The sequence below is a fragment of the Tupaia chinensis genome, unplaced genomic scaffold, assembly GCF_000334495.1.
Source record: "Tupaia chinensis unplaced genomic scaffold, TupChi_1.0 Scaffold138322_1, whole genome shotgun sequence".
NCBI classification, from domain to species: Eukaryota; Metazoa; Chordata; class Mammalia; order Scandentia; family Tupaiidae; genus Tupaia; species Tupaia belangeri.
Window position 1 is genome coordinate 2,050,991 of NW_006198219.1, and position 25,838 is coordinate 2,076,828.

Sequence of the window (25,838 nt, forward strand, 5' to 3'; positions counted from 1 at the left end):
GGGAACCATTTTTTTTTTTTTTTTTCCTTTCTTTTTCTTTTTTTTTTCTTTTTCTTTCTATCTCTCTCTTACACACAAATGCATGTTACCTGTAAAAAAAAAAAAAAAAAAAAAAGAACGAAAAAAAGAAAAAGAAGAGCATGACTAATAAAAGAATTCCTTGTAAAAAGTCAAGAGGCCAAATTAAAATCCTGACCTATTATTTAACCTCCATGGTTTTCCTTAGCCCTAAAGGAGAGGGAATTGGATCAGTTGGATTTGGGGGTTAACAAATAAGATCCCTCGTCCCTGCCTGAACCTGGAACCATTTAAAAGATAGACACCACAGTCAGACAGCTGGAGAGCAGCCATACTGGCTTCATTACTAGTGAGAGTTGGACATGGCTTTAGCCTTGTGGCCACCGTGAACTTGCTAAAACATCGCCCCTGCTTGGCACAGACAGAGGCAGACAAACTACAAGCCACTCCCACAAGGACAGACCAGACTGCTCAGAGCAGGCAGGCAGCTGATGGGTCAATACAGTGCACAGGGGAGATGTAGCTGCTCCTCTGGAGAGCAGTGAGTGAGAGGCCCATTGAGGCCAGGAGTGTCACCCTGATGCTTTGGTCTTGCAAGTGTGATCCCCAGATGAGCAGCAGCAGCAGCAGCCAACAGCATTACTTGAGAAATACTGAATCAGAAACTCTGGGGAGAGGAGCCCATCAGTGTGTTTTAACAAGCCCTCCATCCTATTGTTCCTGGAGCCAAAGTTTGAGAACCACCACTCCCGTGGATAGTCTTCCCCATGGAAACAAGTGCAGTGGGGAAGAATGCTCCCAAACAGATCACAGTGGCTAAGACTTGGAATATAATCCTTAAAGCTATGGCTCATGGCTCTCTTTCTTCTGCAACTGATGCAGGTGCTTGGCTGGTTACTATGGTGACCCCATCATTGGGTCAGGAGATCACTGTCGCCCTTGCCCTTGCCCAGATGGTCCCCATAGCGGACGCCAGTTTGCCAGAAGCTGTTATCAAGATCCTGTTACTTTACAGCTTGCCTGTGTCTGTGATACTGGATACATTGGTAAGTCACGTGCAGACCTTGGGAGGCAAGAGAGGAAGAAAAGATGGGTCTTTATGAGTTGGTTGTTATGAGGAAAAAAAATGAAAGGCCAATTAAGTTCATTTTTAGGAGCAGAAAAGATGTTCTCTTCCCATTAGGCATATGGGATAGAATCAATTCTTGAGACTCTGTGGTGACAGTGTTCTACTAGCCGGATAGCAAGCTGATTTGCACCTCTAAACAGGGCCAGCAGCAGTGGCACATTGGCAGGGCAACAGTTCCTGACACTGGAACTCCATGGGAAGGTCCCAGGTTTGCATCCAGTGGTCTTCTGGGCACACTAAGCCATGTGCACATGCTCCTGCCATCCAGGCTGGCTGAGGCTGGTGGTAAATCATGGCAAGAGACCCTGTGGGAGGTGCCTGTCTCTGTCTATCTCCCTCTCCTCCCCTCTACTCCCTCACAGAAGAAAAGCGTCTTCTTTTTTTTTTAAAAAAAAAAGGTGTAAACAAAGCCCTTTGTCATTAAACAGTAGAAAGGCTAGTTTATATTTTACTTTTCCCGCCCCTCATTCAGTTACCAGCAGACACTTCTGAAAGCAGTGACATGCTAAATGGGTGGGTGGAAGAAAATATCCAGGGACTCACCAAACAGCCGAGCTGGTCAGCACTGAATATATTCTTCACTGTTTATTATACTCAGTTTTTCTGTCCAGACTCATGGAATTTAGCTGGTTATGAAAATGAATGCCCTCTTATTTCCTCCTTGAAGCCACCGTTTCAAATGCTGGTTATGCTTCTGCTTAGCTCAGTGAACTCGTTCACACGTAATTGTGATATTACTTGGGGAAATGGGTCATCATTAAGGGTCTCATTTTTCAGGTGGCTTAGGAAGAAGCAGCGATGTTTCCATTTATATAAGCCTTGGATTCTGACTTTAACATCAGCTCACACTTTCCAATATTGGATTGTTTGGCTCCCATGTTCCACCTCCATGTAGTTAGAAGCTAAAGCCCCGTGTGCTAGAATGCTTACCAGATCTGCCCGAGCCCTGCTGCAGCACAGTGGTAGCAACTCCTTATAGCTAAACGTGTGGTCTTCACCCTTAAGATGTGATCCTCCAGCCCGGTAAATAGTGCAGTGAAGACACAGCTGTCTCAGTGTGCTTGAGGCAGGACTATCGGTGGACTGGGGAGCTTTGGAGTCCACCAGCTGAAAGTCCTGTGCTTGGTTTCATTGGACAATAGGCTCCCGATGTGATGACTGTGCCTCCGGGTTCTTTGGCAATCCCTTGGACATTGGAGGGTCATGTCAGCCTTGCCAGTGTCACCACAACATTGACACAACAGACCCCGAAGCTTGTGACAAGGAGACCGGGAGATGCCTCAAGTGCCTGTACCACACGGAAGGGGACCATTGCCAGCAGTGCCGATTCGGGTACTATGGGGACGCCCTCCAGCAGGACTGCAGAAGTAAGATGCCTCACCTGGCCTGCCCGTTAGCATGTTTCTCCTCCCCTTCTTCCTCCTCCACTGGAGTATTTTATTATTAATGTATTTATTTCACTTGGGAAGACACTTGTTCAGAGAGGTAAAATTTCACTTTCAACCAGATGAAGATGAGATTGAATGTTTCCTTTCTTCCTATTCTCATTTTCTGGTTAGCACTAAACTCTCGAGATATGGCTCAGTGCCTGGAGATAGATCCATGAGAAATGCCATCCCGTAGGGTGTTTTGATGTTGCGTTCTGCCCACGAACTTGCTGATTGGAGGGCAGAGAGATCCTAAATGCCACTCTGGTCCTACCTTTTTCATGCCCTTGATGGAGTACAGCCTTCCAGCCTAAGGAAGACAAAGAAATGACATCTCTCAAATCTTTTCCAGACTTCTTTATTGCTTTCTTATCAGGGGATCAGCCAGCAGTTCCTTCTGCTGCTGCTACAAAGCCCCCAGGCCCCTGCCTTTGTTTATACAAACACTTGTGGAATGCTGGGGACCTAGGGGACTGGATTCCTTAAAGCCAGCACTAGCTTAAAGGCCCCTACCAGCTACATTTGACACATTCATTATTGTTCTCTGCCAAGAGTTTGAAATTACTAGATGGCTTAACTCCCACTGGCATTTTAAAATTTTCAGTTGAATCTTCAATGTTAAAATGATTCACTAGCATCTTGTTGAATCTGTATTTAAAAAGTGCTTCTAGGCAAAATGTACCATTGTCCATATCTGCCTGGAACATGTCAGAATTGTGTAGAACTTCCAAAGAATGGTCATTTTAGAGTTTTTAAAGTCACTTCCATTCATTTCTCTTCTTCCTTGCATTTCAAGGTCAAAATCTGGAGAGGGAAAATCTGAGCTGTTTGGATGTATCTAACTTCAGCTTGTGTGTACATCGGCGAATATGACACTAAGTCCATTCACGGTGTTCTTTTTCAGAGTGTGTCTGCAATTACCTGGGCACCGTGCAGGAGCACTGTAACGGCTCCGACTGCCAGTGTGACAAGGCCACTGGTCAGTGCTTGTGTCTTCCCAATGTGGTTGGACAGAACTGTGACCGCTGCGCACCCAATACCTGGCAGCTGGCCAGTGGGACCGGGTGTGACCCATGCAACTGCAACTCCGCTCACTCCTTTGGGCCATCTTGTAATGAGGTGAGGAGCTCTGGCCACCTGGCATAAGGAGACATGCATTTATGAGCCCAAGTGTCAGCCAGCCCATTCAGTGGCTTCGCCCCAGTTAGAGAAAGCCTCTGCTCATGTTGCAACCTTGTACCAGGACACACAGCTTGGCATGCACAGCATGGGCTGCCCATTGGCCCTCCCCTGTCCTATGTGGCTGGGACAGCATAACCATGCAGAGTCACTATCTGACACACCCTAGTACTGTGGTCTAGAGCCCCTGCTTTGGGTGCAGACCCACAAGAGAACAGAGAGGGGTGTGTTCTTTGTCTTTAGTTCTTGGCTGCTGAATGAGGCTGTTTTCTTAGCTGCTCGGCTTGACAGGAACCAAATAATAACTATACCCAGAGTTGTAAAAAGTGCCTTTGTTTCTTGTCACCTGCTAAAATGACATACTCCCTAAGTCAGGTGAGTCAAAGATTGCCCAGAATTGTTACTGGTCTATGGGATAAATGTGACCGAACTTGTAAGTAAAGTTTAACATGCCATCAATCTTTCTAAGCCAGTGGCAGAGAGCAGTTAGGAGATGCGGCCTGGGGCTCTTGGCACGTAAGAGCAGAGTCCCTTTTCCTGGTCAGCAGGTCAGTGTGTGGAAGGAATCTTAGACAGATAGTTCAATTCTACTTCTTTTAACTGCCAGCTAGGGGGGAAAAATGACATCTGGCTTCTGCCCTGACACCCACTTGACCCAGGTCTGTGTTCTGGCTGCAGTTCACAGGCCAGTGCCAGTGCATGCCTGGGTTTGGAGGCCGCACTTGCAGCGAGTGCCAGGAGCTCTTCTGGGGAGACCCCGACGTGGAGTGCCGAGGTGAGGTGCGGGCCTTCTTGTGTGGGCATTCGATCAGAGCAGAAGGAACACAGAGCTTCAAAGGCTGTCAATTCTAAAGCACAGTACAAACTAATTTGTCTATATAGAATCAGTTTCACTATAAAAGAAATTCAAGCTCATTTTTTTTTTTTTTAAACCTGACACATCTAGCTTATAGGTAAGTGCAGGTTATAAAAAGTGAATGTGCTTACTCCTACGGCCACACACCCAGGGACATTTTTTGTTTGTCTCTGTAACCATCCACACACACACACACACACACACACACATGACAAGTACTCTGAGTTGCTTTATTTGTTTACTGTGGAGAATTTTTTTTTGCTATAGGACATATGCACTCCCCAGAGAGACAGACAAACAGCAAGAAATCATCTGCCACAAGGGATGGCCACACTGCAGTTCAAAATCTCCTCTTGGGATTTGGGGCATGCACACACACATGCCCAGTGTGTGTTTTAAGCCTCCAGCTCTAGGACTTGAACCTGGACCACATGGTCAACCTTATAAGAGTCTAGCGATGTAACAATTACGCCACCTGCTGGTCCCCTGAATTTCTTTTTTTTTTAAACATTTTTATCCAAAATGAACCATATATTTATGCAAATTGATTTCCCCCCTTTGAATGATATCTTTGTGGCCAGCTTCCTTGACAGCATGTGCACAGATAAGTTAAGTGGCTTTGATTCCAGTGGATCCAGTGGACTCTGCGACAGTTACAGCTCTCGGTGATAGGCATTAATACTACATCCCAACCAATGAGAACCGGAGAGCAATGGCGTAGAGCATTCACACACAACAAAAGGAATATATGGTGGGAACTTCGCGTTTTTCAAATGTGAATAAAACTCAGATTCCCACTTTGGCTTACAATTTTAAAGAGAAAAAAATAGGACAGTGGAGAAAACTTGAAATTTTCTTAAGAACAAAAACTTATTAACATCATGTGAATCATGATTGCTTAATTCTTAGCTGTGGCTTTTTTTTTTTTTTGACCTAACAAGTTATTTTTCAGAACTTAAGAGCATTTATAGGAAAGCTTTAATAGGCTGTTTCAACTTCCTCTTAGTCTTTCTTTCCTACTTGATTTTCTTCCCTGTGTTTCTAATTTATAACTGTGGATAAATATGTTCTGTAGGTTCTTATGTGCCTTTTGGTATAATTTCCTTGTCGCGCATTTGAAATTATTATATGTCCCTGTTGGATTCTAAATTTTAAAATGACCTTTTCTTTTGGTACAACTACAGTAAGAAATAATACAGATATTACAACTCATTCATCTGTCTCCTATAAAAAGTTAGAAACCTAGAAACTATGTATTCCTTCAGAGTATAAACCCATCTGTTCCTTATCAGCAAAAAACTTGAAATAGTGGACAAGACTAGAAGAACAAATTGCATATCATTTTTTTAAAAAAATTGATGCTTGGCCAAAAGGGTTTGAACTGACATCTTTATTTATTTATTTATTTATTTTGAGAGGTTTATGCTATAGGGCACATGCACTCATCAGAAAGACAGAGAGACAGAAAGTGAGAAATCACCCCGTAGGGCCCAGAGAAGATGGCCATACCGCAATCCCTTCTCTATTCTCCTCTCAGGATCTTGGGCACTCACGTGCATGTGCCCGGTATGAATTTAAGCCGCCGGGTCCAGGACTCGAACAGTGATCGACTACATGGGAGTCCAGCAACATAGCCATTACGCCAACTACTAGTCCCAGAACCAACATCTTGATTAAATATAGGTTTGTTTCACAGAGGGGTGGATGTTACTATGTCAGTAAACAAGTACTTTTTCATTCATCCAGATGTGGGTTCCTAGTGAGATCTGATTTTCTCACATCCATTAGAAGGTACGTCTCTCATGCTCTAACACGTCTCCTGAAAGTGCAAGCTTGCTTAAAATCTGGTTTCTCCAGTGCTCCTAGTCACTTTTCTGTTGAATTCCTCAATCTTGTAATACCCCAAGGGTTTGGTTTTTCCCCAGATACTGCTTCTGTCATTGTTATACCCTGATTCTATCAGCATGTGTCATTGGCAAAATAGCTTTGGCTGCCAAAGCTTTCTGACCTTTTAACTCCGTCCTAGCTTTGTTAGCACGAAAAGCCTGCTATGCGGAGTCAGAGTCAATCTGAGAATTGTTCAGTTAGTGCTCAGAACTTTACCCTTTTATCTTTTCTTTAAACTTTCGCCTTTAAATCTGCCAGAAATCTTGTGGCTTGTAGGAACAGTGTCAACTTGTTTGGGTCAAAAGTTAGATTCCTGTTTTGCAAAGAGATTCATGGCATTAGTGTTTGCCAGCTTCTTAGTTCATTTTATCCAGGAGAAAGATTACTCCACTACAGAAGAAATTGATAATCTAGAGGAAAAAAAAAACACACAAAAAAAACAAATACTGCACTGATAATCCAGAGGAAAAAAAAACACACAAAAAAAACAAATACTGCAAGCAAAAACTATTTTACAAAGAAACATGGTTTGTGTAAGGAGAGTGCCCTGAAACCAGATAGGTATCTTTTTTCCTTCCTTTGGCATTTCTTTCTTCCCTTGAAGAAAAATAGATTTGTAGTTAAGGAAGGAACTATAAAGATCACATGGCAAGGGGACCAGCAGGTGGCATGGTGGTTAAGGTGCTGAACACTCCCACATGGCTGACCAGGGTTCAAGTCCTGAATTTGGTGGCTTTCTTTCTCACTTCCTCTCTCTCTCATTCTCACCCTATTTCTTTCTCTGCTCAAGCTAAAAAATAAATGAATGAAAAAATAAAATAAATAATTATTCTTTTTTTTTAAAAAATTACATGGCTTTATGGGTTTCCTGCCATGCTGGCTGGATCCTGGTGGCTTACAGGCTGCAAGCAAATGAAGAGCTCATGTAGCAAAGAGCATAGGTCCTGAAGCCAGGCTGTCTTTGTCCAACTCGAGCAATGGTTCTGTATTAGAAGAAAACAAAGACTCTGCTTATCTTCCCTATCCCACAACACGTTTCTCTTTACTCAGTGGGGAATGATCTTTCTAGTCCTCTTAATGTGTGTTGTTGTGCATACATTATACATACATTTTTTTAAAAATATACACATGAAGAATGTGATTTTTAACTTAATCTTTTCCAGATGCTTCCATATTGGTGCCCTAGTGGTATAATTTGAGTCTTTCACAATCATTCAGTTCACACCCAGCAAGTAACAATTGGTTTCCAACCCCTTGAGGGGTATTCTAAGCATCTGTAAGGATGTGGGCTCAAGCGAAAATACCCCAAGAGATAATGCCAGCTTCTAGATCTAGGGGTTCCATTCCTTTCCCCTTCCTACTAAATTATGTCATCTTACCATCCTCATCTCTAGGCTTTTTTCCCCCAATGGGTATCATAAAGTTCTTTTCCTCAAAGTGTCAAAATCTAAAATCACTTGGTTGCTAATTTTGGCAATTCCAGGTTATAAAATGTTGCATCTGTTGGAGTTATGGTTTACACTGTCTCTCCATTGGTTCACACCAGCTTAGCTGGGTTGTGGTCATTTGGAAATGAGGGTAGTTTTTTGGGTCATCACTGTGAGGAGATGGTTGTTATAGATGCTTGGTTTGTGTCCGGAAGCCAAGGATCATCCCACAGTGCTTCGGGTAGGCTCTCTCAATCAACAATGTGGTGGGGCCCAAATGCTTTTTGAATCCTGTGGAGGAAGCTCATACCTACAGAGCACTTCAAGAGAGTGGGAATCAACAATGAGGACTCTGTCGCCAGCCACAGGGCCATGACCTATGGAAAGCAGTAGGAGCAGGACCAGTATGATCTGGTGAAGGACAGAAATACAGAAGTAAAGTTCAGGGTTCCATTTATGTTGGAATGCATTCATAATGGAAATGGGAGGACCAGAATTTGAAGGGAATGGGAGATCAGCAAGGTCAAGAAGTGTCATCTGAAATTAGACAGATCTATGGTACAAGAATATAACCTCTTTCTTCCTCATTATGCAATTAATTGCCAGATATATTTCCAGTTGAAATGGTTTGTTAGAGGGCACAAAATTAGACTTTCTGGTGCAACCTAGCTAACAATATGCTTATAGAAAGACTTAGGTCACAGCTAAGTAGTCTCTTTAAGGAAAAAAATGTAGTTCTATAAAAGACAAATGAGTTAAGCCTCCAAGTTAGAAATTGTTGAATGTTGCTATTGTCCAGGAGTGTTGAGGCTCTTGGTTGAGCGTGCCAAGTCTGAACAAGCCCACCACTGTACTGGGATGGAGAGTCTCATCCACCCACCACCGAACGTGCTGGAGAAAACTCCAGCTTGGAGTTCTGCATTGTGCCCCTCAGGAGCCAGAGGGCCACACGAGGAATCTTTCTGTTAATTTGTAGTTAACAAGCGGAGGGGAGCATTTCCATTTAGTACCACTGGCTCTTGGAAAAGGCCAGTGTCTCTAAACCAGGGAAATGGAAATGTGGGGCGTAGGTGAGAGGCTTAGGTAGCAAGTTATAGACGGGGCCAAATCCTGCTGCCATGTTGGTAAATGAAGTTTTACACCCACTTGTTTGTGTATGATCTATGGCTGCTTCCGTGCTGCAGTGCCAGATCTGAGTGGTCATGAAAGAGACAGGGCTTTTACATAAAAAGTTTGTGGAGACCAGCAGGTAGTGTGGTGGTTAAAGGCGCTGAACACCCACATGGCCGACCTGGGTTCAAGTCCCAGACCTGGCATCTTGCTTTCTCACTTTCCCTCTTTCTCTCTGTCTCTCTTTGATGACTATACCAAGTTTAAAAAATAATACTAATAATAAATAAAATAATAATTACTTTAAAAAAGTTTGTGAACCCCTTGGGCTAGGAAGGCAGCTTATTTCTACAAGTAAAATCACATTCACCTTCTAATTTGCACATCAAAATTAAACTTACATTACCAAGGCCAAAAAAGGGAAGGGGTAGGATGGAATGTCAGGAAAAAAAAATCACGTTTAAAAGATTTTAAAACTATTTAAACTTCCTTTGCTTTTAGTAGAATAGAAATGCCTAGATGAAGTATCAGGAACCCTTTTGGCACTGTAGCAAATCCTGGAATCCCATATTGCTTTGAGGCAAGGTCTCTGGCAGAAGAGAACCCTGTTATCTGATGTAGCACTTTTCTCTGTCCAAAGGCAAATTTAAATTTCCAATAGATGGGGCTAGTATTTGTCATGCTGGCTATGTTGCTGGACTCCCATGTAGTCGACTGCAGTTCAAGTCCTGGACCCAGAGGCTTAAACTTACACTGGCCACGTGTGTGTGCGGGCGTGCCCAAGATCCCGAGAGGAGAATGGAGGAGAAGGGATTGCGGTGTGGCCATCCCCCCCGGGGGGTGATTTCTTGCTTTCTGTCTCTCTGTCTCTATCTGGTTTCTTTCCTGCAAACACATGTGCCCTATAGCAAAAACCTCTCCAAAAAATAGTTTCCAATAGAAAGGTGGATAATCAATCTAACACTGAGTGATCATTGGGGAGAACAGCGGACAACTGAATGGGAGGCACTTGCAGGCCATTTGGGGAGCTGGGGTAAAGAAATTAATAGGATAGCAAAAAGCAGGAAACAAGTGGTACACACCTTTAAAGTTGTCACAATCAGTAGGAACTGGAGTGACAAGGGAAGCTTTCATGGCAAGGTTAGCTCTGGTGGCCATTTACAGAAGATCTTTTTTCCATCTTGCCAGGTCTGAGAAATGATTGGAGAATCTCCTTCATAATGTCAGTGTGTGTGAAGTTTAGATTGTCAGATGTGAGTCAACCTTTCTGTTTCAGCTGCGCAGTGTGGGAGTTTCACTGAAAACGTTCTGGGGAGGGGGACTCTTTTTACAGGGCTGTAAATATGAGCCTCCAGGTGACCCCAGGAGAATCAATTCTGGAAATTCAGTAAGCGGGAGAGGAAGCACACATCCACTGGAGATTTAGCAGGTCCCAGCTTCAGTTTGAAATTAAACTTGATGCATTTTAGAGGAGTCATTTGGTGCCCTTCCAGGGAGAGTTCAGGACCAACCTTCTCAGTGATGGAACTGTAATCCATACATCTGTGAGGGCTCACCATTTACTTTTTAGATGGGGGAAGAAATGTTGATCATTTTGCCTGAACTGGTTATTTTCTGAGAGCTGAAGCTCCCCTAGCCCTTTGTAATTCTCATTCAGACTAAATGCCATGGCCAGGTAAGGAAGGAAGCCTTTTCTCCCTTTCAAATCCACAGTGTTTTCCCCTCAAAGATACTCATGACTGAATGAAAACCAGACATACTTTTAGCAGTAGTAAACAACAAAACAATATTTTTAAAAAATAATGATTTATTTATTATTATTTTTTAAATTTGCTGTACAGTACACATGCTTGAGAGAGAAAGACAAAGAGAACAGCTCCCAGGACTGGGACTCAAACCAAGGTTGACCATGTGGAAGTCCAGTGCCTTAACCACCATGCCACTTGCTGGCCCTAAAATAGTCTATTAGAGAAATTAAAAATTCGACATATGCATTTATCCCTTGCTCTAAGCCTGAATCCAGTGAAAATCGACTTTGCATCACCTGTGGGAAAGAAATAATTTTCTATGCAAAAAACTAGAAACATATGCACCATCTACCTCAGTTGCCTCATGCCTAAGGGAAACACAGGGTAGGTAGGCATCAGAAGATGGCTTATTCTTCTTGTTTTTTTTTTTTTTTAAGAGATTTTCGCTATAGGGCACGTGCACTCGCCAGACAGACAGAGAGAGACATAGAGACAGAAAGCGAGAAATCACCCCCCAGGGGGGATGGTCACGCCGCAATCCCTTCTCCTCCATTCTCCTCTCAGGATCTTGGGCATGCACACACACGCGCCCGGCTTGAGTTTTAAGCCACCAGGTCTGGGACGCGAACCGCGATCGACTACGTGGGAGTTCAGCGACATAGCCATTACGCTAACTGCTAGTTCCCAGAAGATGGCTTATTGTTTACTGCTCATTAGCTAAGGCCTGCAGATCAGGAGCCGACAAAGTAGTCTCATTTATTACAAATGGTATCACAGGGAGACCAGCAGGTGACATAGCGGTTAAGGTGCTGGACTCCCACATGGCCAACACACTTTGCGTCCTGGACCTGATGGTTTGAAACTCACACTGGGTACATGCCCAAGATCCTGAGAGGAGAATGGAGGAGAAGGAATTGTGGTGTGGCCATCCACCACAATGGAAAGTGATTTCTTACTTTCTCTTGCTCTGTCTCTGGCAAGCACATGCACTCTGTAGCAAAAACCTCTCTTAAAAAAAATAATAATTGGGAACCAGCAGTTAGCGTAATGGCAATGTCGTTGGACTCCCACATAGTCGACCGCGGTTCGCGTCCTGGACCCGGTGGCTTAAAACTCATGCCGGGCGCGTGTGCGTGCGTGCCCAGGATCCCAAGAGGAGAATGGAGGAGAAGGGATTGCGGCGTGACCATCCCCCCTGGGGGGTGATTTCTGTCTCTATGTCTCTCTCTGTCTGTCTGTCTGGCGAGCGCACGCGCCCTACAGTGAACATCTCTCCAAAAAAAAAAAAAAAAAGATTAAAAAAAAATAATAATAATAATAATAATTTTAAAAAATGCTACCATAGGTTCCTCTGCTTATACAAGTTCTTAGGTTTGTGCACCAGGATGCATTGGTCAATGTCCAAAGTCATATTTCTGCTTTTTGCTCCACCCTTTGAAGAGTGTAATGCAAACACACACAAACATTCAAGAAGTGAAAACAGCTGGGAAAGTAAGTCAGTACTTCTCAAAATGCGGTCTCATGACCCTCAATGTCAGAAACTCCTGGGAATTTATTAGAAATGCAAATTAATAAGAGGTGTGTAAAAAAACATTTAGACACTGCTCGGTGATGCACAGAAAGCACCACCACTTGGGAAGCTGAGCTTGAAAGGCACAGGTTTGGTTCCCAGGCCAACCTGAACACATCGGGGGCAGTTATGTGCAATTATTATATAACTTAGCTGATTGGGGCAGGAAAACCATGACACGGTAAGACCCTCTCCAATACCTGTCTTTCCCACACTCCTGCCATCTTCCTCCACCTCTGTCATAAAGGAAAAAAAGCAAACAAACCTAGCATTTGAGTGCTTACTATCAACCAAATATTCTCCTAAGCACTTTAGTATTAAGTTATTTTATCTTGAGAGCAATCCCGTGAGCAGGTATAGTTGATTACTCCTTTTTACAGAAGTAGAAATTGTGACTCACTCAGCTTCCTAACTTGCCCAGGATTACATAGCAGGGTGTGGGAAGACAGGACTTACCACCTCAGTCCACGGCTGTGCTCTTAACCCCAGTGATGTTCTCCTCAAACTTGCCATTTGAGAGCATGGAGTTAGCTGGCAGTCAAAGGGCATAAAAAGATAAACTAGAAATAGAAAGCAGGATGTGGTGAGGGTCACCTGAATGGTACAGGCCACCATTCAGGTAGGTTGTGACTTTCAGGTCCATCAGTAAAACCGTCTTGTAAGATCTTTTACTTGAAAGTCTCAGAGGCACCTCACAGCTCTTGACCCGAGAAGATTTTATAAACATATCTGAGAGAGTGCTAATCTGTTGTGCTTTGTCACAGCTGACAGTATAGTTGTAGGATCATTTTCTTTTACATAGGTGTGTAAACGTCCCTTGTATGCCTATAATGAAAAGAGGTGAGAAGCTCATTCAGCAAAGACTGTTGACCTTTTAATTGCAAGTTAACCCTGTGCTCCCTACTGAGAAGGAAAAACAGACTTGCCCCTGTGCTTGGAGTCCAGAATCTACTTAGAGAAATAAGATTTTCTTTTTTTTTTTTTTCATTTACTTATTCCCACTTTTTCTTAGAATGGACTTAAGACCAGAGATGAGATGTACATACAGGCCTTTGGTTATCCAAACACTGAGATGTCACATGTAAATGTGAAAATAACCTGGTTGCCTGAGATGTGGGCCTATCAGCCAGGGTTCGGTGTCACAGGCCTCGTAATAGCGATAGTAATCTCAGCCATAGCAACTGGCCAAGAAGGCAGATTTTACCCTGAACCACGGATGATTTTACCCCGTGCCACTTGGCTCTGCGAAAGATGACAACCCTATTGGACCAGTGAGAGGGTGGGACTAAATGACCCCAAGAGCCCTTTGATGAGCCTGTGCTCGTAGCGCTGAAGGTAGAGATCACCACATGAACACCCACAGATTAGATTATGTGGTGGTGTTGGAAAAGTCATGACGTATTTTTCTGTTTTTCTGTGCAAAAATGGGTCGTAACTTTTCCAACCATCCAGTACTTCGTTGAAAGCCTTTAAACTACTTAGAAGTCCTATAAATTCTTTTATATCTAGTTTTCTTTTGGTCAAGTTTATTGCATTTCACCAAGTATTCACTGTTCTGTTTTACAACCAGATAAGGTCATTTATGTTAGTAGCTGTTTGTGTTGTGTCTATGCCAGACGGTTCATGTCACCAGGATATAACCTGAATGGTCCGCACTGGCACGGTTTGTGAGGAAGTCAATGTGAGGAGGCAGGGCAGGATGCAGGTTACGATCACAGACTCTGGGGTTGCCAAGTGCTGAATCAGAATCCTGGCTCAGCCTTTTCCTTGCTTTGAGATGTGGGGCAGGTCACTTGATCTCTCTACATCTTAGGTTTCACATCTGTAAAACAGTGATTATTAAAACACCAGTACCATGGGATTATTATAAAGGTTAAATAAACTGATGTATGTAAGATATTTCTGTGGTGGCTCACACATAGCAAACATTAAGTATTAGCTATTAACTCAAAATTATTATTTTTAAAGAGTTTTTTGCTATGGGGTGCATATGTTCTCTGGAGAGACAGGGACAGAAAGTGAGAAATCTCTCCCAGAGGAGATGGTCATGCCACAATCCCTTCTTCATTCTCCTTTTGAGATTCTGGGCACACACATACACACATCCCCACAAGAGTTTCAGGCCATTGAGTCTGGGACTCGAACCGCAGTTTGCCACATGGGAGTCCCAGTGCCTTAACCACTATGCCACCTGCTGGTCCCAACTTTAAATGATTATTACTGTTACAGTTATTGTTAAGTAGTGAGCCAGGGTTGAGGCCATGTGTATATGCTGGAGGAAGCTGCTACAATCTCTCCTAGAGTGGATGCTAAGTTGTCGTTGATGGCTGACACCTTCCCACTGTAGCAGTGACTGAGAATTCCAAATGGCTTATCTTGTCACTGAGGCTTGTGACCAAATAGATGAGCCTGCATTGCTGTTTCCCTTCCAGCCTGTGACTGTGATCCCAGAGGTATTGAGACGCCACAGTGTGACCAGTCCACAGGCCAGTGTGTCTGCGTGGAGGGTGTCGAGGGTCCACGCTGTGACAAGTGCACACGAGGGTACTCGGGCGTCTTCCCCGACTGCACACCCTGCCACCAGTGCTTTGCTCTCTGGGACACGATCATCGCTGAGTTGACCAACAGGACCCACAGATTCCTGGAGAAAGCCAAGGCCTTGAAGATCAGTGGTGTGATCGGGCCTTACCGAGAGACCATAGACTCAGTGGAGAAGAAAGTCAGTGACATAAAAGACATCCTGGCCCAGAGTCCAGCAGCAGAGCCACTGAAAAACATTGGGAATCTCTTCGAGGAAGCAGAGTAAGTAGTTAATGAGGTGCGATAACAATTCCTAATGTTTTTCCAACTTAATGAGTAAATGGCAACGATTTCCTGATGCAGTGACTCCATCAGAAGGTGTGGTTAGTCCTGTGAGTAAAAACGGATGCTAGGCCACTCCTTTTTTAGCAGTCTTGACTGGGCATTTGGGTGAGTGAGTGTTGGCGCATCACTGGGGACCAGAATTCTGGAGTCTGCAGTGTAGAACATGTGCATGTTATAGTCAGCACTCCTCTTTGCAAATAAAGCTTTAAGGCCATAGATTGAAAGGAACATTGGATTAGAGGTGAGACAGCCATGATCAAGTCTCGGCACTCCTATGGGCTAGGCTTATGAACCTGGATGGCTCAATTCCTGAGCCTGTTTTTCTCTCCTGTGAAGGAAGAGGAGAATTTGCCCTTCCCTTACAGAATAACAAAAAACTGATCTATGAAATGATAATGTAATTACGAAAAAATTATAAATATAAATTATTATAAGTATTGCTACTGCTAGAGACTTTCTATTGCCATAGATAAGACTCCTTATTCCCAGGTGATTCCCACTGTTCAACCACTAGTCCACTAGACCGGTGCTTCGTTCATTTGATTCTCACATTTTCTTCATAATAAAAAGCCTTCTTCCTAGCCCTTCTCTGGGTAATCATTTCTCTGAATGAATAGTGTTTATTTTGCCCATAACAACAGAATTGAAATGTGACATTAAACTTCTCAGGGACTGCTCATATTCCAAGTAACTTTGCCAAAACGAACCCCAAAACACAGCACACTAAGACCCAGGAATCGAAGGACAACACAGGAAAGGGTGTGAGGCATTTGTGTTTCCTCAGGTGCTATGTGGTTTTTGTTTGTTTGTTTGTTTGTTTTTAATTTCAGGCTTGCTGTTTAGGCATGATTAAGAGAACTGTTTCACTGCTAAGTCCTGTACATTGAGAAGGTAGTTTTGGGACCAGCAGATGGCATAGTGATTATGTCGCTGGACTCCCACATGGTCAGCTGGCTATGGTTTGAGTCCTGGACCTGGTGATTTGAAACTCACAATGGGCACATGTGTGTGCGTGCCCAAGACCCAAGAAGAGAATAGAGGAGAAGGGATTGCGGCTTGGCCACCACTGTGTGTGGGGGGATGATTTCTCGCTTTCTCTCTGTCCCTCTCTCTCCAGCGAGTGCATGTGCCCTAAGGTGAAAACCTCTTTAAAGAAAAAATAGAGAGCAAGTAGTTTTATTGGGTTGTCAGAAAAGTCATATACATTTTTCTACGTGATTTTATGCAAAAACGCATCACGTGACTTTTCCAACGGCCTAGTACTTTATGACAAAATTAAAGTAACAGTTCTTGTGAGTGATGGAACTTTAATCAGCACCTCTAATATACCAGGTGGACTGTCCATCTCATATTAAAGCAGAAAAAGGACAGCTGACATTAGTTCAAGTGCCTCATAGAAAGTTCCTTCTAAGACCTTCCAGATTTAATGTAACTTGCCCCTTGGTTTAAAGTCTCAGGTTTTGTGCCCAAGACCATGTGACTGACCAGGGTGTTAGCAATGTCTGATATGGGGTGATAATATATTTAATGAAGTCTTTTTCCTTATTAAAAAGACCTAGCCTCCTAATAGGTAAGTTTCATAGTTTTGGAAAGCCATGGTCTGAGTACAAGCCCATGTAGAAATTATTCTGGACCTGGGTCTTCTGTACCTCTGGGAGAACTAAAAACTCCAGTGTCCTTTGACAGCCTGCCAGGAGATTTCATTCCTGAGACAGCTCTAACCTTCACCATTCATTTAATGAGAGAGATGGTAATCATCTCAGGAAAACTAGTTTTGTTCATTTTTTTTTGCAATCTACTAGCCAAGAATGCATGTTTTAGGATTCAAACTGGCCTTATTTAAAAATATGTAATGTTAGATTTCATTTTTATTTTTGTTATAATATTCTATAAGACCTTAGAAGAAGTACTGAAAAAAGAAAATACATATATTATCCTCAGTGAGGAAAGATTATTGTGGTTTATAAAATGAAATTTACCATATCAGATGATTACTTTAGTTAATTTTCTTTGAATTGGGTCATGGTTTTTGGTTTTGTTTTGTTTTTTTTCAGAGAGATATTTGTATAGGGCACTGGTGCTTACCAGAGTGACAGGAAATGAGAAATCAGCCCCTGAGTGGGAAGGCCACACCGCAGTCCCTTCTCCTTGATTCTCCTCTTGGAATTTTGGGCATGTACGCACATCCACCCAGCATGAATTTTAAGCCACCGGGTCCACGATTTGAACCACAGTTGTGGGAGTCCAGCAACAAAATCATTATGCCATCTGCTAGTCCCGGGTCATGGTATTTATCTCAGCCTTAAATATCATTTTTCTAATGGCCCCAGTCCTTCAGCATCTTTATATTTTCCCAGTTTTTTAAATTGATCATTATGTACCTGAGAAAACAATGAAGTTCAGCTAGGCGAACCAATAATTCTCAGAGATCCGATCTTCTCAAATACTACTTTGTGAAACAAACACACCTCACACCACACACTGTATGTACACAGTAATGTACAAATGGATACCTAAAATAAAGCTTTGGGGGGTTTGGATTCAAATGAAATTCTGTAGTAGCAAACTTTATATTTCCTTCTCAGTAGTTAAAAGCTTTTTTTCTTTATAAAAAATAAAAGGGGGTTTGGTGAAAGAAGGCAGTTGTTTTGCTAGAACCTTACTTGAAAAAGGGGCAGTGTATGAAAAGCTGAATTGGGTGGCTCCATTGTCTTTGTGGTGGGCTGTAGGGCTTCCTCTCTGCGTGTCCCATCTTGAAGGAGATCCCGGAGGTTTAGAGAAGCACATTTTTGGCAGGTGGCTGGGAGGCATAACTCTACACTGGAGTCAGTTATGTCTTTTCAGCTTGTGCAACTGTATGGGCTTGAAGCAGCCAGCATATCGGGCTGGCACTCCACACTCTGACCTGTGCTCATATGCAGCGGAGATATGGTATCACTCAAACAGCCACAACACACCTGGGAGGTACCTCTGTGTTAGTCTTCAGAGTCTTTGCAGAAAGAAAAATTGTTAGATTTAATATCTTATAAGAAAAAAAACAGTACTAAGAGATGAATTGTTACAAATTACTGAATTGGTTTGAAACTGCAGAGGGTAATAAAAACACTATTAGTAGAAAACATAAAGTGAGTCTTTAAAATTCTCCTTTGGTTTGGGAACTAGCAGTTAGTGTAATGGCTATGTCGCTGGACTCCCACGTAGTCGACCACGGTTCGCATCCCGGACCCGGTGGCTTAAAACTCAAGCCGGGCTCGTGTGTGTGCGTGCGTTCCCAAGATCCCGAGAGGAGAATGGAGGAGAAGGGATTACAGCATGACCGTCCCCTCTGGGGGGTGATTTCTTGCTTGCTGTCTCTATGTCTCTGTCTGTCTGGCGAGCGCACGCGCCCTATAGCAAAAAACAAACAAACAAACAAACAACCTCTCCAAAAAAAAAATTCTCCTTTGGTTTCAGTTTACATAGGTAAGCTCACCTTTCTTTTACAGGAAACTAACCAAAGATGTTACAGAAAAGATGGCTCAAATAGAAGTGAAATTATCTGACACAGAGTCACAAGCCAACAGCACAGCCAAAGAACTGGATTCTCTACAGTCCGAAGCAGAGAGCCTAGACAACACTGTGAAAGAACTTGCCGAACAATTGGAATTTATCAAAAACTCAGATATTCGGGGTGAGCATTTTTTGTGCAATCACGGATACTTGATTTAATCCACTGCTCTCTTAGTATGGCACTTTCAAGAAAAATGAAATGCTTTCCAGTAGTTTTAACACTTGATTAGCTCATGGAATCTCTGGCACAAATGGAGATTGAAGTCCCACATTTATAAAATGGGACTTGGGGCACAGGGAGATTAGGAGACAGAGAAGAGGTCTCACAATAGTTATATTAGAATGGTATCCACTTCCTGATTCTTCCAGTTAGTAGTTTAACCCCTTGGCCTTTTCTTGGAAAGGGACGCTTTTAAATAGTTATTAAGTTGATGCTTCTGGAAATCCTTTTACATTTAGAATGTCAGTTGGTCAGAAAACAATTTTTGTAAATCCTTCATTATTTGATATCATAGACCATCTAGGACCTTTCTCCAAAAGCAAAAACAGTAGAAATCTGTTATACTGTCCATCCTGTTTTATGCGTGATTTTTTTCCAAACCGTTTTGACCGGGACCCTAAATCCCAAGTGTGTTGTGCTCTATTAGGCACGTAGCACTAGTCATGAAGTGGATCTGAATAAATGAAAGTCATCTGGACATAGCAATCTGCAGGCTGCCTGACACCAGTTATTTAGAAAGAACTGGGTGTTTGCTTGTGTACAGAAACATTTGCGTGACTGACTTAATTTTTCGTTTTTCACTTGATGGTTGGTATTCTCCAGAACTAGACTAGGAGCTAATGGGATAAAATATATCCACTGACCATAAGAGGAAAGCTATACTTCATAAAGATGCTCTTGAATTTTAAAACCTTATGGTAAACTTAGGGCCAGAAGATATCATATTGGACATTTGATGAATGAGGAAAATCAATGAGGAAATTGGAAAACAGAATTAACTGTGGGCAATTTCATTTCTTGCCCTAGGGGCCTTGGATAGCATCACCAAGTATTTCCAGATGTCTCTTGAGGCAGAAGAGAGGGTGAATGCCTCCACCACAGATCCCAACAGCACCGTGGAGCAGTCCGCTCTCACCCGAGACAGGGTAGAAGACTTGATGCTGGAGCGAGAGTCTCTGTTTAGAGAAAAACAAGAGGAACAGGCTCGCCTTCTTGATGAACTGGCAGGCAAACTTCAAAGTCTAGACCTTTCAGCTGCTGCCGAAATGGTAAGGTTTGGGGGTTTGACCTCACTTCTTTGGTGCTCCAGGAGGAAAAAAAACGGTTTAAAAACCCCTGCTTTTTCTTAAATTATTGTTCAGTTTGCATTCTGAGTCAGCAAGAGTGAAACTGCCAGACTCAGGTCTCTGCACGCATGCTGTAGGGTATCCATGACCAAGCCAGATTAAAAACAGCAGCATGTGTGTTCTGTGTGTTTCCAGCCTTCTCCCTCTTACACCTGTTTCTCTCTTCCTACCAAGGAATCATGACTTCTTTCCCATATTGTTGTATCAACTTAGTGACTTATTGAATCTTTATCCTTTTTATATTTTCTTTTGTTTGTTCTGATTTGAAGTGCAAAATCCTTCTCCTTGGAGAAATTCAGAATCATTCTGGCAAGGGCTTCCTAAAAAAATTAAAGGGAGCAAAAGAATTTTTCCACGAGTGTTAGCTAAAATGTGCCTTTGTTCCAGTAACTTTACCTGGTGAAGATTAACCCTGAAATTAGCCTAGATTCATTTCTTAGAAGCTTTTAAAAGGTAACTCTGAAGCCAAATGAAATCAAGTAGTGAGTTTAATGAAAATCGGGCAGAAGGCCAAAAAAAAGCCAAACAGCCTGTTTCTTCCTCCTATTTCTTTCTTGTTTTCCATGGAAGGATACCTATCTGAAAGAAGGTGGGGGTATTATTTATACACTACAGCTTGAATTCTCTTAGCCTGGAAACAGACAAGCAGTAAAAAAGGGAAGGGTCTGAAGAATCCAAATTTCAATCCAACTTTGTCTTAGTGACAGTTCCCATCTCCTCCACTACTCCCACTTGGTCTGAAGTACACAGAAACATGCTGTACTACATGGTGATCAATTTTATTGATGCCTATGAAGTCTTATATTATCTTATGAGTATAAGCATGTATTTATAGCATCTAATGGAAATAGATGTCACCATTTACTAAATGAAAAAATTAAAAGAAAAAAAATGAAGGCCTAAAGCAATGTGTAACTTGCACCCAACAGTAGACAAAGTTTTTATATAAAGGTATGAAGAGCCCATCCTCTCAAACTTCTTTCCTTTCAGTCTTGATTCCTCCCTTAAATTTTTTTTTCAAAAGTTTATTTTGCTATTGGAGAGAGTGAGAGAGAGAGAGGCCAAGACAAAAAGTGAGAAATCCTCCCTGGTGGGATGGCCACACTGCAATCCCTTCTCCTCTTCTCTTGGGATCTTGGGCATGCATGTGCATGTGCTCGGTGTGAGTTTTAAGCCACTGGGTCCAGGACTCAAACTGCAGTCGACTACATGGGAGTCCAGCAGCATAACCATTATGCCATCTGCTGGTCCCTCCTGCCTTTAAAATTCTAGCAAACAACCAGTCATTGCAAACAAACCTCTGAACTACAATGAGAAACAACTTAGCATGCTGAAGATGTGCACTTTACCAGAGAAGTAGGTGGTGGGCACGTGAGTGTTTCTCTGGCCATACAAATGTCTACCCTACTCCGTGCTTGTTTTTCCACCTGGTAAGCTACCTAGGGATTAGTCAGCTTCTGTTCTCTTACTGTGTGTGTATTGTTAATTATCCTGTGAGAATTCTCATTAGACTTCGTGCTGCTGTTTCCTCGTACAGCTTTTTTTGGTCCCTTGTGTTTCTTAAGGACCTCCATTCCTTTATCTTTGTGGGTATTTAGCTAGAACGATGCTGTTTTTTATGCCTGCCCTTGTCTGTTAAAACAAAACAGATCTTCTGGTGTGCTGTCAGATTGTTTTTGGAAAGCATCCCTGAGGTTTTACAATCTCTTTTGATTAATACTTAAATTCTTCTACAGCATACCAAATAAACTATTTCCTGAAGCTTTTAAAGTACTACAAACCAGATATGTGAAAGACTATTATTTTAGTTATTAATTTGAGATATTGTGGGCTTATAATTACTTTAAAATTAGGCAAAAAAAGGTTGATTTTATCTATTTTTTACTTCTTAAAAACAGTACTTTCTTTGTGAGTACTTCCGTAACTGCTTTTCATTGCAGTAAATCTTTCTCTTTTCAGCATGAGTATTTTTCACAAAAGGATAGCCCTAGCTACACCTTTCTCCCAGCTCAGCCTTTTCTTTCATATAGCTCACTGGTAATTTTTCAATTTGCATTTGTGTGGGGTGACTAAGCAGGGTCTGGTAAGATTCTGGTAAGAAAGACTTCCGGAGTGGAAGGTAATTTGGAAAAGCTATATCTACCTTTGTTCCCATTTTCTCTATTCCTTTCACATTTGAAATGTTCTTCAACTTCCTGTGCTAAAATCCCATCAGCCAACAGATCTTAATTATTGTAATCCACAGCAGTCTCATTTTTGCCTACTTTCTTTCTTACTGCTACATCTGACCTATTCTTTACTATTTTATGTGGAGTGATTCTGTCTTAACTAGATGTGACGTTGCTAAAAGGATAGATAATAGGGCTTTTATGTCACCATATTCACCAGGGCAGTTAACATGGTGCTCTAAGGTTCATGGAAGCTTGCCTTTTATTTTTCTCTCCAATCCAAATGATCAGGGAAAAAAAGAAAAGGAAGCATTCCCTGGCATTCCACTTGTTATAGCAGATAGGTAATACTCCGGGCAGAGCCTTCATGGTACATTTTAGTTCATTTGGACAGAAGGTGCTGAGGGTTTGTTAACCTTGTTCCCTTGGAAATGAGCTGATTAGTGTATCCCTAAACTCTGCATCCTGTGCCCTGAACACGCTGTTGTTAAGCACCCTTGCTGAGGACCACCTACACATTTTCTGGGGCCACCCAAGCCCTGCACAGCTGTTGTACTGCCGCAGACTCACTCGCTGAACCCTGTGCCTGATCCTTGGCTTGTTGCAGACCTGTGGAACGCCGCCAGGGGCCTCCTGCTCCGAGACTGAATGTGGTGGCCCAAACTGCAGAACTGATGAAGGGCAGAAGAAGTGTGGGGGGCCTGGCTGTGGTGGTCTGGTCACTGTGGCACACAGTGCCTGGCAGAAAGCCATGGACTTTGACCGAGATGTCCTGAGTGCCCTGGCTGAGGTGGAACGGCTGTCCAAGATGGTAATTCACTTTTTGTTACACTTGTTTGCTTTTAGTTGGGAACAGAAGGATCTGAAAGGCAAAAAATCAATTCTAAGTGCTGACTAAAATGAATGGGGTATTTCACGAGAAATATGTGAAAATTCATGATTCTTGTAAGTTAGGAAAAGAGATGGAGAAGTTTTATTCATGTATAGTTGGGAGAATTTGCTCTCTTCTCTCTCACAGGGAAATAACACACACTTTAGAGACAGAAGCTCAAAGCTGAGATTGATAATTTGAGGAAATTATGCTATTTTATCATAGGTTGAAAGCTATGAATATATCCAGCTGTGCAAAACCCTATACAAGTGACTGAGCATTTATTCTTAAGTGACACATATTTGGGAATATGTGTCACTTAAGTACTTATGTTGGTATCTGAGAAAAATACTAGGCAATACTTTATAGGCCACAAAATATTTTGGAGGAGTTAAACACTTAAAAAAAATTAAAATACTAGCTGTGCTATTCAGGACCCTGTACATGGAGTAACTTCAGTCTATATAGGAGTATAATACTTGGTCAAATGGGAGAAATTTGTTTCCCAGAGACATGATTCCAACTGCTTAGTTTTCCAGTGTCATTCTTAAAACCATTTCTAACATTCTGGTACACGACAGCATGAAACTGTTCCATGGGTTATTTATTCTTGTTTAGGTCTCTGAAGCAAAAGTGAGAGCAGATGAGGCAAAACAGAATGCTCAAGATGTTCTGTTGAAAACAAATGCTACAAAAGAAAAAGTGGACAAGAGCAATGAGGACCTGAGAAATCTGATCAAGCAAATCAGAAACTTTTTGACTCGTAAGGAATTTTTTCATTTTGTTTTTCTTTTAGATATTTGTTTCTAGAAGATTATGAGAGGCTATAATTCAAACCCATATTTCAGATAATTTCTGGCTGGGTCTAAAGTAATTTTTCCAAATAAGAAAAATGCCTAGGGGACCAGCAGTTGGTGTAATGGCTAGGTCATGGAACTTCCATGTAGTCAACTTCGGTTCGAGTCCCAGATCCGGTGGTTTAAACTCACGCTGAGCGTGGCCATCCCCCCTGGGGGGTGATTTCTTGCTTTCTGTCTGTCTCTGTCTTTCTGGCAAGCGCACATGCCCTATAGCATAAACCTCTCCAAAAAAAGACAAAAATGTCTATATTAAGAAATGTTTCTATTTCTTAAGCTTGTGTATTGTGTATGTAAATAACCTTCTCAGATACAGACCTATTGACAGCTACCCAAATAGCAAATCAAGAAGCCAGACATTTAAAATGAGGATTGAATTTGGAATTTGTTATAAATTACATAATCTGAGCAGTCTTCAAAAAGTTCGTGGAAAAATACACATCATAATAACACCATGAATGAATTTCAAACAATTTTTTGCATCAAAATACTCACTTTTATATATGTTTTTAGTTTTTGCTACAGGGCATATGTGCTCACCAGACAGACAGACACACATATACAGGGAGGGAGGGGAAAGTGAGAAATCACCCCTTACTCTGAGGGGATGACCACACTGCCATTATCCTCTCAGGATTTTGACCATGCACACACACACACACACACCAGGCATTATTTTCAAGCCACTGGGTACCAGAATAAAACCACAGAGTAGGCTATGTGGGATCCAGTTCCTTTACCTCCACACCACCGTGTGGCCAGTGGACTCATACTTTTAATTCTAGTTTTCCACAAACTTTCTGAAGCCTCCTCATGTAATCAATGCCTTAGCTCAAAGTTAAATGGAATTGGTTACTTTGGTCTTGTCCCAAAGATTTTGATTCTATTTACAGCATATTAGTTATAGGATATTAACCTGTTGTTAAACAGCTTTACGCTTTAAGTGTTCTGTAGAGAAAATAAAAAATCTCGAGTTTATGGTCCAGATCATAAATGTTGCTGGTCACAGTTTAAGTGTTATCAGTAAAGACAGTCAAGGCTACAAGTTATAGGAAACTCTCAATTAAAATAAACATAATGAAAAAGATGTTTATTATTTCATATAAAAGAAGTCCAGCAGTAGAGATGGATTCATGGGTCTGTGATCCACGTGCTTTCTCTTTCTGCTCTGCAATCTTAGGCCTCTCAGCTTTGGATTCAAGTTGGTTCCTCCTGGTTACAAGGTAGCCGCCAATGTTCCAGACTTCACATAAAGATATCAGAATATTTCACGGAAAAAGACACTACCCATTCCTTTGCTGTTATTGTTTTTAATTTTCCAGAGGTTATGTGCACTTGCCAGAGAGAATGAGTTCCCAATGGGCATGGTCATACTGCAATCTCTTCTCCTTTCCTCCATCCCATCAAGATTTTGAGCATACACATATATGCTTGGCATGTTTTTCAAGCTAGTTGGCCATGTGGAATCCTGCTCCAAATGCAGTGCTTAACCACCGCACTACCAGGCTAGCCCAGTTTGTTTTTTTTAAAGGTAGGAAACTGGGGCCAGCAGGTGGTATAGTGGTTAAGATGTTTACTCCCACATTGTCGACCACAGTTAAAGTCCCAGAGCCAAAGGCTTCAAACTCACGTGGGGCTTGTGTGCATGTGGGCACATGTGCATGCATGCCCCAAATCCCAAGAGAAGGAAGAGAAGGGATTGTGGCATGGCCATTCCCCCGGGAGGTGATTTCTTATTTTCTCTCTTTCTCTGTCTCTGGCAAGTGCACACATCCTATAGCACAAATCTCTCTCTTAAAAAAAAAAAAAGAAATCCTTCCCTAGAAGTCT

The 25,838-nt window shown here is 42.2% G+C and overlaps 1 protein-coding gene across 1 annotated transcript in view; it reads left to right on the forward strand.

Moving 5' to 3' along the window:
• LAMB1 (laminin subunit beta 1) overlaps positions 1–25,838 on the forward strand; it is an 82,094-nt gene that overhangs the window by 48,931 nt on the left and 7,325 nt on the right. The window contains exons 21-29 of the mRNA XM_006161139.3: positions 901–1,064; positions 2,290–2,514; positions 3,479–3,693; positions 4,432–4,528; positions 14,784–15,153; positions 18,702–18,886; positions 19,793–20,034; positions 22,888–23,091; positions 23,770–23,914. Coding sequence (XP_006161201.2) covers positions 901–1,064; positions 2,290–2,514; positions 3,479–3,693; positions 4,432–4,528; positions 14,784–15,153; positions 18,702–18,886; positions 19,793–20,034; positions 22,888–23,091; positions 23,770–23,914 — 1,847 coding nt within the window. The remainder of the gene's footprint in view (positions 1–900; positions 1,065–2,289; positions 2,515–3,478; positions 3,694–4,431; positions 4,529–14,783; positions 15,154–18,701; positions 18,887–19,792; positions 20,035–22,887; positions 23,092–23,769; positions 23,915–25,838) is intronic.